The sequence below is a fragment of the Lontra canadensis genome, unplaced genomic scaffold (genome assembly GCF_010015895.1).
Source record: "Lontra canadensis isolate GAN:19392208 unplaced genomic scaffold, GSC_riverotter_1.0 scaffold91, whole genome shotgun sequence".
Classification (NCBI taxonomy): Eukaryota; Metazoa; Chordata; class Mammalia; order Carnivora; family Mustelidae; genus Lontra; species Lontra canadensis.
In genome coordinates, this window is record NW_022631085.1 from 3,686,375 (window position 1) to 3,698,590 (window position 12,216).

The 12,216-nt window shown below is 45.4% G+C and overlaps 1 protein-coding gene across 2 annotated transcripts; it reads right to left on the reverse strand.

Moving 5' to 3' along the window:
- Positions 1-1,421: 1,421 nt before the first annotated feature.
- On the reverse strand, positions 1,422-9,935 carry MPV17L (MPV17 mitochondrial inner membrane protein like). 2 transcript variants are annotated; one of them, XM_032836247.1, is made up of 4 exons: positions 9,571-9,910; positions 6,506-6,576; positions 2,414-2,443; positions 1,422-2,127 (listed from the first exon to the last, which is right to left on the reverse strand). In XM_032836247.1, the coding sequence occupies exons 1-4, from the start codon at positions 9,878-9,880 to the stop codon at positions 1,948-1,950; spliced, it is 591 nt and encodes a 196-aa protein (XP_032692138.1). In that variant the 5' UTR covers positions 9,881-9,910; the 3' UTR covers positions 1,422-1,947. The 2 variants fall into 2 exon arrangements, with proteins under 2 accessions (XP_032692138.1, XP_032692141.1); XM_032836250.1 differs by lacking the exon at positions 6,506-6,576 and having other exon boundaries at positions 1,922-2,127; positions 9,571-9,935.
- Between the last annotated feature and the right edge of the window lie 2,281 nt (positions 9,936-12,216).

Genomic DNA, 12,216 nt, shown 5'->3' on the forward strand with positions numbered 1-12,216 from the left:
GCCTTCTTCCTCTCGACAATATAAACAAGGTCCGTTTTCCCAATGACTTTGACACAAAATGCAAACACTGCTCTTCCATCCTAAAAGTAATATTGAAGCTCATATAATAAATTGCCAGTTAGTACTTTCGCATAGTTACTCAAGATGCAATTTCTAATGACAGAATTTGTCTTAAGTATGATGGAACCGCTTTTCCGTGACATTAGTGACTTTCAAAACAGTGTAGGTAACAAATTATTTTAGAAGCTATCTAGAAAATTCCTTACTATTGTCCCAGTAAGGTAATATAGGTTAATACCGATTAAATTCAGATAAATCAGAGACATGAGATACTTAGAACCTACATTAATTTATATTACGAATTAGGTGCATAAAAAATTGAAGGGTATGTTCTCAATTAATCTTAAATACAAATTCGCAAGATGAATGTATTATTAACATTTCAGTGCTTCCCACCTTAAAATTTGTACAAGATTTCACTGGAAGGGGCACCTGGGTGGCTCAGTGGGTTAAGGCCTCTGCCTTCAGCTCAGGTCATTGTCTCAGCGTCCTGGGATCGAGTCCCACATTGGGCTCTCTGCGCAGTGGGGAGCCTGCTTCCTCCTCTCTCTCTGCCTGCCTCTCTGCCTACTTGTGATCTCTGTCTGTCAAATAAACAAAATCTTAAAAAAAAAAAAAAAAAAAAAAAAGACTTCACCGGAAGCAGCAGCATTGTGGTACAATTCTTAGGTGAAGTTTGCTGAAACTTCTTGAGATAGTCCTATCATTTTTAGATCCACTGGTTTTGAGGTTAGACAAACTGAGTAAATCTGAAAGTCTGGATCCAGTTTCTCATGTCTAGCTTAAAGATTACTGATAACGATTTATTGGAAAGCATTGTTTGTTTGTTTTTTAAGTAGGCTCGGTGCCCATCGTGGAGCCCAGCTTGGGGCTCAAACTCATGACTGAGCGAGTAAGACCTGGGCCAAGATCAAGAAACGGATGCCCAACCACCTGAGCCACAGGTACTCCTGGAAAGCATTGATTTTTTAAAAAATAGAATCTCAGTGTGAAATTTGGGGTAACTCTTTCCCCTGGAAATCTATGGAGTAGAGTTTTTCCTTCCAGAGGAAGAAAAATTGTTCATTTTCTTAGAAACTTCATTCAATATGTGTCTTTAAGAAGCCAGAAATTTTGTAAATTTCTTATTGTCTAGTAAAATGGGGTCCTTCAGTCAACTGAATAGGCTCAAAATTAGAACACATTAAAAAGCACTTAACTAAGAAATTACAAAAGTAGAAGATCTCTGAAAAATACATTCCATATGGGACACACCAATCAGATACCGTTTTTTGACAGTATAAAATGCACTTACAGAACTGACCATCAGTATAACCATAAATTATTATATAAAGTATTTCGAGAGAAAAAAATTTGACTGAAGTCTTCTCCTCGATTGAGCTCTATGTAAATAGAAATTTTCTCTAAGGACTACTTTTGATATAAAAGTTAAACTGACCCAAAAGTATGTGTTGGGGGTGGGGGGTAACCTGAGATTTTAGATGTGAAGTGTAAATGATCAAAACAGGTTCTTTAAATCAATCAGCATTAAAATATAAGCATAGAAATCAGAGTAACTGCAAAGTGCCATGACGTCACTGTTACCAGTATTAACCAAAGAGTTAGAGGACTAAAAATATTAGAGAAGTGAGGCTTTCAGACCAGAATGGGGGGAAAAAAAAGGTTTGGATAAAATTTTAAGTACTCATGGATAATGAAACAATGGGGTCTCTGTGAGAGTCATTCTCCAAAATGGGGCATGGAACTGGTAAGTAGACTCTTATCTGTAGGCAAGCCACTGCATGGGCAGAAGGGAGGAAGGGAGGGAGGGAGGGAGGGAGGAGGGAAAGAAGGAAGAGAGAAGGAAGGAATGGAGGAAATCGGCATTGCTAGGGAGTCCTTGGCTTCTCATTCCTTGGGGGGCCTTTCAAGGGCACTGGCCTCCTTTACATGAAGGAAGGCAAAAGCCGACTTGAATGTGCCATCACCGCTCTGTTGTGAAAAGCAAAGGAAGGTGGCCCACAGAAAACCACAGAGTCCCGTGTAAGCCGTCCTCCAGTGAACAGGAACCAGGCTGAAGTTGGTCAGCTGTAACAGAAAGAAAGAGTGTTCTAGAGCTCCATGTCCACCTCTGCCATCAGTTAGCATTTTTTAAAAAATTTTCTTTAAAAGATTTTATTTATTTATTTGACAGTGAGAGAGGGAACACAGCAGGGGGAGTGGGAAAGGGAGAAGCAGGTTTCCCACCGAGCAGGGAGCCCGATGCAGGGCTGGATCCCAGGACCCTGGGATTATGCCCTGAACTGAAGGCAGACAGTGACTGAGCCACCCAGGCGCCCCCATTAGTTAGCATTCTGAGTAGTTGGAAACTCACCTGCACAAAAGGCCAGTACATCAGACCACTCTGGAATACAGAAAAACTCAATTAGTATGCCTTTTAATCACAAAGAAGCAATGCAGAAGATTAAGAAATACCAGGCAGATAAAACCCGGAGGTGAGATTGTATTTCAGACTAAGCCGATTACATCAGACTCCTTAAAGTCCCTCCAATAGGAGAGGGTGGGAGCAGTGCAAAGAGCTTGGAGGTGTGAGGCGATTATAGGAGTCATAGTCACAGGTCCAGAATGAAAAGGCGTCCAGAATCAGCACCATTTCTGTTAAACAGCCGCTTTCAAAATCACAACATATGCTACGGGTTTATGTTTATAAAAGGATCATCGATCAAGTTTTAAATTTGTCATTCTTCATGAAATGATTTGTTAATAATATGTTCTACTTGGGTGTCTGGGTGGTTCATCACTTAAGTGTCTGCCTTCGGCTCAGGTCACGATCTCAGGGTCCTGGGATCGAGCCCATCTCGGGGCTCCCTGCTCAGTGGGGAGTCTGGTTCTCCCTCTCCCTCTCCCTCTGCCCCTCCCCCTCTCTCCCCTCTCTCTCTCTGATAAATAAATAAAATCTTTTTTTTTAAACGATTTTATTTATTTACTTAGAGTGAGAGAGAGAGCATGAGAGGGGAGAGGGTCAGAGAGAGAAGCAGACTCCCTGCTGAGCAGGGACCCCCCCCCCCCAATGTGGGACTCGATTCTGGGACTCCAGGATCATGACCTGAGCCGAAGGCAGATCCTTAACCAACTGAGCCACCCAGGCGCCCTAAATAAAATCTTTTTAAAAAGTAATAATATCTTATACTATTTCAGGCAGTAAGAGCCATAGGTGACTCTATTTTATCTAAAATGTTTGATTTTTTTTTCTTGTTAAAAAAAGATTTAAGGCAAATAATATATTCTATTATTTCTTACTATAGAATAAATTTAACTGACATTCTTGTGTATTACAAAATACCCCCCAAAAGGGAATGATTTGTTGTTGCTGCTGTTTTGTTGGTTGTTGTTGTTTGGGGGAGGGGGAGCAGAACTGCATTCTTCAAAAATATTAGTATTGTAATAGGTAAGAGAAGGCTGAGGAAAAGTTCCCAATTAGTGGAGACTAAAGAGACCCAGCAACTAAACGCACTACCTGACCCTAGATTGGATCCTGTACTAAATGGAAAAAGAGGGGCGCCTGGTGGCTCAGTGGGTTGAGCCTCTGCCTTCAGCTCGGGTCATCATCTCAGGGTCCTGGGATCGAGCCCCACATCGGGCTCTCTGCTCAGCGGGGAGCCTGCTCCCCCCTCTCTCTCTGCCTGCCTCTGCCTACTTGTGATCTCTCTCTGTCAAATAAATAAAAATTTTAAAAAAATCTTTAAAAGTTAAAAGAAATGCTATAAAGGCCATCAGATAGTCGATTGACAAACCTGGCAGAAAGAAGGTGAATGAGATAAAAGGCTCACTTCCATTGTTAAATGTACTGAAGTTGCTAATTGCTGGAGTTTCCTAGAGAACTATTTATTCTTAGAAAATCGATGCTTAGAAAATAGATACTTAAATGTCCTAGGGTAAAGGTTAATTCTGTGTCTCAAACTTAGTCTCAAATGCTTCCGGGAAACAGACAGAAAGATGAATGGATGTAGATGGATCTGGCCAGAAAGTAATAATGGGCAAAACGTTAACCGTGAGTGACTATGGGTAAAGGGTATTCTTTGAACTATTCATGTTACGTTTCCATCAGTTTGAAATTATTTCCAAATTAAAGTTTTCAAAAAACGATGAAAGAGATGAATGTAATAATCAGATAAATTTCTAAGAGGTAATATTCCTGAGCCCCCCTACCCTAGCTTGTGGAAAGAGACAGAAATGGCATGCCATCTGCAAAACACAAAACAACAACAACAACAAAAAACCACCAAATCAACCAAAATCTCAAATAGTACCTACATGTCAGCAACAGATAAACTAGGCAGTGTCCTTTCTACCTTCATCCAAAGAATGTGGATTGGGCAGGGGGTTGACTCCTTAGCCACCAAAAAAAAAAAAACAACAAAAACCAGTTCTCCTCTTACTCACATATCCTTTGGGCTACAAGAAAGCCTTTAGTGACAGATTCTTTTTGGATGCTTCTTGTCTTCCGACTCCTACCATTCATGCTCTTGGTTTCATTGATCAAGTTGACTTGAGAGCCTGGTTTTAACCCAGCTTCTCCCATATCTAATATCCCTAGCTCTGGGTTATCCTCTGTGCACCTGGAAATCTCCATTGGATATTCTTTTTTTTTTTTTTCCAGATTTATTTATTTATTTGAGAGGAACACAAGCAAGAGGGAGCAGCCGGCAAAGGGAGAGGGGGAAGCAGACTCCACTGAGCAGGGAGCCCGATGCGGGACTCAATCCCAGGACCCTGAGATTATGACCTGACCCAAAGGCAGATGCTTAACCGACTGAGCCACCCAGGTGGCCCTCCCTTTGTATATTCTAAAGGCATCTAGAATTCAGCATTTCTCAAACTGAAATCAACTATCTTTCTTTTTCCAATTGGCTCACTATGTCCTCTCTCAAGTATTGAGTCACCACTCATGGAGTGACTCAAGTCAAAAGCCTGTGGGTCATCCTAGATGGTCCTTGCCCATTACCCCGAACACCATTCACCCAGAGCTACCAATTCTACCTCCTCAATAGCTCTCCAATTATCCCTATTCCCATTCCCTGTGTCTTATGTGAACTTGGTTACCATAACACTCCAGCTGGTTTCTCTTGCCACTATTGCTGACATCGAGGATCCTTAGCATGACGTCCAACACCCAACAAGGATGGCCCATGTGTCTTCATTAAAGGAGGAGAATTTGAAGCATCTGCAAATCCCCATTTAAAGCCTCTTTCTTCCCCAATTCTGCTCGCTTGCTCTTTTCTTAAATGTTAAATGTATACACCTCCACAGGATCCATGACATAGTGGGAAAACATGTTCCTTTTTCCAAAATAGAGCCGAAGAAAATCGCATTCAGATGATGCAACAGGCTCACAATTTCTGCCCAAGGAGAAGTAACAAGTTCTGAATACTCTTTCCCCTTAAAAGGAGGAACAGGACCATCCTGAGCATGTGGCCGCCACACTCCCTGTCATCTCCCTGCAACCATCAAGCGGACGATGCTGATGCTGGGGCTCAGTGTCAATAGAAAATTCCAGAAGGAGTACAGGCAATAAATAGCAGGTGTGGCTTGGCACGGCTTCCGATAGGGAATTAAGTACGTGCAAAGCCCAAGGCCAGTCTATATATTCTACAATCCTGAAACTTCACTTCATTGGGATTAGTAAAAATCAAGCTTCCTGTTGGCGAGAGATGGAAGGCATCCCTGCTTTTGGCAGGCCTCACGGATACTGCTCAATAAATCTCCATTGAATAAGGTAATAAATATTTGTTGGACTGGGGTGTGAATATTTTCCCTGAGCAAACAGTACAACAGGTGACTTGCTTTAAGCCTAGAAGTAATCTTGGGGAACGGTATCCTTCACAAGGACTCAGCAGAATGGACACCTGGGAACATTGGCTCCGGACCGATTCCATTCATCACTCACATTCTGCTTTTCCTATTTTGCAGTAGCCTCTTTGGCTTCAAAATTCACTAAATAAACTGTAGTCACTAACAAGAGTAAATTTAAAAAACAGGCATCATCGCGAATATTGACCAAAACCCAGAGACACCCGTGTATAGAAGCTCCTAACTTAGAGACACTCTTAAAGCTTCTTCTCATTTCTCTCTCAAAACAAATTTAAGATCTCTTTGTCAAAATACTATACCCTTTTGCCAACCAATTGGAACCCTTGAGAATAGTTCTTAAAGGGCACCTGGGTGGTTCAGTTGGTTAAGCGACTGCCTTTGGCTCAGGTTATGATCCTGAAGTCCCAGGATTGAGTCCCACATTGGGCTCCTGGCTCAGCAGGGAGTCTGCTTCTCCCTCTCACTCTCCCCTCTCTCCTGCTCTCTCTCTCTCTCAAATAAATAAAATCTTCAAAAAAAATTAGTTTTCTTAAAATGTATCTAATGTTACAAATACACTAAAAGATTTTGGTTGCCTTTCCAAAGTCTGTCTTACCTTGTACGTATTCCAGAATTTCTGTTTCAGGTCCAAAAATATGTCATCCTTTTCTTGGAGAATACTCATACCTAGTTGTAAAAACACACACCACAGGAAATTTGCAAGACTCAGTAGAAAGAAAACTGTAACAGTTCAAGTTTTCTCTTCTCATATGCGAAGTACCCACAGTACCTCTCGTTCATTATGTCCCTTCTGACCTGGCAGTGACAACAACATGACCTCCATTCTAAAACGAGATAAATCTTTTAAAAAAATAAATAGAATTTAAAAAATAAAACTAGATAAATCTTAAAGGAATGATAAATATGAAGTGAAAATAGCAGAGTACCAAAGAGATAGCAGAAAGATCTATATTTATATATAAATGAGTTATATATAAATTATAAGAGAATTCACAATGTTCAGATAGCAGGACGATCAGTGACTTTTCTTCTCTGCCTTCCAAACTTTTTGTAAAATGTTTAACATTTTAAAAATTTAGGGTGCCTGGATGGTTGGTTAAGCATCTGCCTTCTGCTTGGGTCATGATCCCAAGGTCCTGGAAAGGAGCCCCACATGGGGGCTCCCTGCTCAATGGGGAGTCTGCTTCTCCCTCTCCCTCTGCCCCTCTTCTGGCTTGTGCTCTAGCTCCCACTCATGTGTATGCTCTCTCCTCTCTCTCTCTCTCTCTCTCAAGTGAATAAAATCTTTAAATAAATAAATTTCTAAAAATTTAATTTCCTTCTTTAAAAAAAAAAAAAAAGGCTGATGGACCCTGGGTATTTTGGCAACTACCAAGTTCCCATCAGCCTTCTAATCAGAATTATCCCAATCAGAATTTGAAAGCAGAACACCAATTCAGCCTTTCTAAAAACATCCTGAAAATTTTGTATGTTCAACAACCCTGAGAAGAAATTCAGGGAGCAAAGACAAAAAAATCCTCCTATTTTAGAAAGGAGTAAAAATAAAAGTGCTTTAAAAAGTCTCTTCAAATCCGATTAGGAGGAAGGGGAAAAGAGTGGGGTTTTTTTTTTAGTCAATTGCAAGAGCTTCTTAGAACAGGATTTATAAGAATACCCAGGCCCGAATTGGTAGTATCGGGTTCCACTAAATAATAATTTATAAGCACTAAGCACTTTTCATGCCTTATTTCATTGGACACCTGTCCCTCCCACCCACCCAAACAATCCACTGAGGCTGGGAGTTACAGAGGCAGAAAAGAAGCTCAGGGAGGTTAATACGGGACCAAGTCCAACCGAGATGTGGATTCCAGGCCAGACCTCTCTATCACAAGCCGAGCTCCCCAAGGTGGCTCCAGCCCAAAGGATCACCTGATATAGGCAATTTCCAAGTCGGAAATGTCTTGAACAAACGTCCGCCCCACTCCACCCCCCCTCCTTCGCTTTCACACGAAGAGAGGGAAGGAAATTGGGCCAGAAATCTACAAAGCAAAGCAAAGCAGACATCTGGGTTGGAATCCGAGTCAGGAGCCTCAGATTTAAATCACCGGCCTCCTGGGGCCCCTTCCGGTCTTCAGACATAACAACACTCAAGACTGAGAACTGGATTCTGTTGTCTTCGGGCAAGTCAATTAACCTCCTTGGAGACTCCGTTTCCTTCTCTGTAACACGGGAAGAACAAAGAGGATCTGCCTCCTGGGTTGTTTGAGTTTCTAAAGGCCCATCCCCTAGGTCCCAACTCCTTCACCGGGGTTCAAGGCAATTGTAGTGATGGACCTGAGGAGCCCCTCTGCAGATGTGGCCTGGAAGTCACACCGTGGGACCAGGCACCCAGTAGCGCCCCCTCCCTGGGTCCTTGATGTCGCTGCCCCCACGTACCCCATTGGCCCTGCGGTTGGCTGAGACTCCCAGGTCCTTCATGTTTCTTCTGGGCTTTGTGAGAAAAGGAACCAGACCTGGCTCCCCAAAATAAGATCCAAAGGGCGGTGTCGGTTTCTTCAAGACACTGATGTGACCCCCATGACCTGGTTTAGAAGGCATCAGCAGCTACTGCAAAGAAGACCTTGGGTCTCCTCTAGACCTTTTCTATCCCTCACGCTTTCTCTAGACCTTCTCTATCCCTAAATGCCAGGCCCAGGACCCTTGACTTTTCTTGGGGAATTGGTGACAGCCCCCCACCCCTTGCAGGCTATTGAAAATGCTAGGGAGGATGGAGGCCACAGAACCCCGCCCACTGTTTCTGGTATTTAAGGCCCTAAGGAGGATTCCCAAAGTTTGGCCTTTGGCCCCAGGGCGATATTCTGAGGAGGAGCCTCCCAGGACTTTCACAGGCAGAGAGTTCTCCGAGGCAGGGTCCAAGGTCCACTCACATTTTCTTGGCTTTTCACAGAGGGACCAGAACCCCAAAGGAAAATCTTGTTACTAAAGCAGGACTAAGGCCTTGAGCGTGAAGTTTCTGGGGAAATCTGTTACTACCTCAGGTTCCACCTGCTCTGCTCCCATGGTCTTGAGGCCCCTTGCATTTCCTTGGTGTGTTGAAAAGGAGTGTCTGCCAGGGGAAAGGAGGCCCATAGTCCCAGGAGGGGATTTTCTTTGGAGCCCGACAGCCCGGTCCCACCACTGGGTCACAGCTGTGGCAGCCGCCATGGCCACAGGCTGTGATTGCCTCGACATTCATGTGGACCTTTTCCAGGGGGAAATGAAACCCCAGCCCTGGCTCCCTCCAGTTCTAGCCGATGCCCCAGTCCCCCCTGAAACCTTTATACTCAACCCTGGAGTCCCAGCGGCCATCCGGGACCCTAACCCCTTCACTCCCCGCAGGCACCACCTCTCAACTTCTCCCACTTAATCTCTGGTTCCCAGACTTCTCAGCTCTGGAACCCCAACCCTGGCCCTCTCAGGTCTCAGGAGACCTCCTGAAATTCTGCCTCCACTTCCGCCCCCCACGGCCTCCAGCCCTAGTTGATCCCAGAGCCCCCGGCTCCCGCTCTATCCCAGCCCCCTGCAGCCCCCAGCCCTGGGCGCCTCCAGCCCCTGCCTCCAGTCCACCCAACCTTGGATCATTTGCTCCCCTACCCCCGGCGGATCTCGCCCTGGCCCCTAATCCCCATCCCAGCCCCTCACCGGCATAGAAGGCCGAGACGGCCACGGGCCCGCCGATCGCCTGGTCGCACAGCACCTTGGCCAGCACGGTGCGCGGCGCACGGCCCGGCAGCGCGCGCTCCAGCAGGCGCAGCCACACGTAGTTGAAGTTGGCGTGGAAGGTCACGGCCACGGTGGCCACGCGCCGTGTCTGCTGCCAGTCGGCAGGACCGCCCCGTAGCCGCTGCTGCAGCGCGTCGCCGGCGGAGAAGAGCGCCGCGTAGAGCAGCACGTTCGTGGGCCACGGGTAGCGCCGGACCGCGCGCAGCATCGCAGGCCACCAAGCCGCCATGCCCGCTCGGGGGGCGCCCGCCAGCGACCGCGGCGCCGGTTCCCCGGGCCACGCCCGCCCGCCGGCCCTGCCCTCCGCGCCGCCTCCGCCACCTGCACCTGTCTTCCCAGATGCTCCCGAGCCATTGGGCGCCCCGAGCACACCCAACCCGCGCCGTCCAATCCCCTGGCCACTAGCCATTGTGGGGCTGAGCTTTAAAAATGCGGCCGGTGCACGGAATACATGATCCATTTTCATGAAACGTCCCGAATAGGCTAATGCTTAGCGACAGAAAATAGACCCGTGGTTGTCAGAGCGTGGGCGGGGGTGGGGGGATGCGAAGTGATGGGGTGTGCGGTTCTTTGGGGGTTGAATTTTATGGTATGTGAATTATATCTCAAAAAAAACAATGTTGAAAGAGATGGGAAGAAAAGTGCGAAAGAAGGGATACCAACATCCAGTTACCCAGAGGACGGTGTATGTTAAATGTTTATATGCAAAGAATTCATGCTTCCAACGCACGCAGTCCGGTGTCCTGTCACTTAGCAGACAAATCCGGAACCCGAAATGTGAAGCCTTTCGTGAATGGGAAGGGAGGCTGGAGGGACCTAATGCCTTCTCTTCAGTGCGTTACTCACTGAATATTGCCTTGCAAAACATGCTGAGCTCCCAGGCAGTGTTCCAAAAGCGTGAGGCGGGAGGTGTCCAATGGGGACCTCAAGGTACCATCTCTGACCCCAAGGAACTCAGTCCTCCTTGCTTTTTCTTCCTTCCCTGACGCCTCCAAACCTATTCTCTTTCTCTCTCTCCCTTCTATCCATTTTATTCCTATTTTATTTCATTTTAGTTTTTTAAAAGATTTATTTTATTGGAAAGAAAGCACGCGTGAGTGGAGGGAAGGGGCAGATGGAGAGGGAAAGCATCAGGTGCCCCTCATTTGAATTTGTTTTAATTTTAACTTTTCATTTCGAAATTATTCCAGACTTAGAAAAAAGTTGCAAAAATAGTACAGAGTTCCCATATAGGCATCACCCAAGCTTCCCTAAATACTGACATCTTGCATAACCGTAGTACCATGATCAAAACCAGAAAATAATCGCTGATGTAATACTGTTACCTAATCTACAGACTTCATTCAGATCATTGCCGGTTGTCCCACTAAAGTCCTTTCTCCAGGTATCCAATCCTGGATCTCTCTGCATTGCATTGAATTGTTACGTATCTATCACTCTGGGGGACTGATGGTTTCTTTTGAATACTTCCTCCACTTGTCCACCTTATTGTTGTGGGCTGAATTGGGTATGTTGGAGCCCTAACCCTCAGTATCTCAGAATGTGATGGTAAAAGAGGTAATTGAGGGTGCCTGGGTGGCTCAGTGGGTTAAGGCCTCTGCCTTCGGCTCAGGTCATGATCCCAGGGTCCTGGGATCCAGCCCCACATTGGGCTCTCTGTTCAACAGGGAGCCTGCTTCCCCCTCTCTCTCTCTGTTTGCCTCTCTGCCTACTTGTGATCTTTGTCAAGTAAATAAATAAAATCTTAAAAAAAAAAGAGGTAATTGAGTGAAAAATGAGGCCCTCAGGATGAGACCCTAGTCCGATCTGACTGATGTCCTCATAAGAAAAAGAAATTTGTACACAGAGACACACCAGGGCAGTGCACGCACAGAGGAAAGACAATGTGGGAACGCTGTGAGAGAAGGAATCCACCTGCCAGCCAAGGGGAGAGGCTTCCGGAGAAACCAGCCCAGCTGACACCTTGACTTTGGACTTCAAACCTCCTGAACTGTGAAAAAAATAATTTTATTTTTTAACCCACCTGGTCTGTGGTATTTTGTTCTGGCAGCCCTGGTTGACTAATACACCCCTTCTCTTCAATTCTTAGGAATCTGCCAATTTCTGTGTTCTTTGACCCTTTCTATTTGCTCAAAGTCAGCAGCCAGGCCGCCCTCCCACCTCCATTCTGCTGTCGCACAATCATTTCTGACTCTGACCTGCCTGTCTCCCTCTTAGAAGGACCCTTGTGATTACATTCAGCCCATCTGGATTATCCAGGATAATCTCCGTCTCAAGATCCTTACCTCAAGGGTCATCTACAAAGTCCCTTTCGCTGTGTAAAATAAAGTATTTCTGGGGATTCGGGCGTGGACATCTTCGGATGGCCATTATTCAGCCTACTGTACCCCCCTTTATTACGTCTTCCTACTCTGTAACCCTTCTGATCGCTTCTGACAGCCATTGATTATGTTAGCTGTAATGAAATTGTCCATTTTCTCTGTTGCTTCTGCACTTTTTCATTCAGTCAGTCAGTAGATCAATATTCTCGAGCACTATGATATGCCAAGCATATGTAAACTATGC

What these genes read in the sequence shown, in the direction of transcription:
- MPV17L (XM_032836247.1), bottom strand. Translation starts at nt 9,880, where the DNA reads ATGGCGGCTTGGTGGCCTGCGATGCTGCGCGCGGTCCGGCGCTACCCG. An exon ending in AATTCTGGAATACGTACAAG is followed by an intron (nt 2,444 to 6,505) that starts GTAAGACAGACT and finishes TCTGTATTCCAG; the next exon opens with AGTGGTCTGATGTACTGGCC. An exon ending in TGTACTGGCCTTTTGTGCAG is followed by an intron (nt 2,128 to 2,413) that starts GTGAGTTTCCAA and finishes TTTCTGTTACAG; the next exon opens with CTGACCAACTTCAGCCTGGT.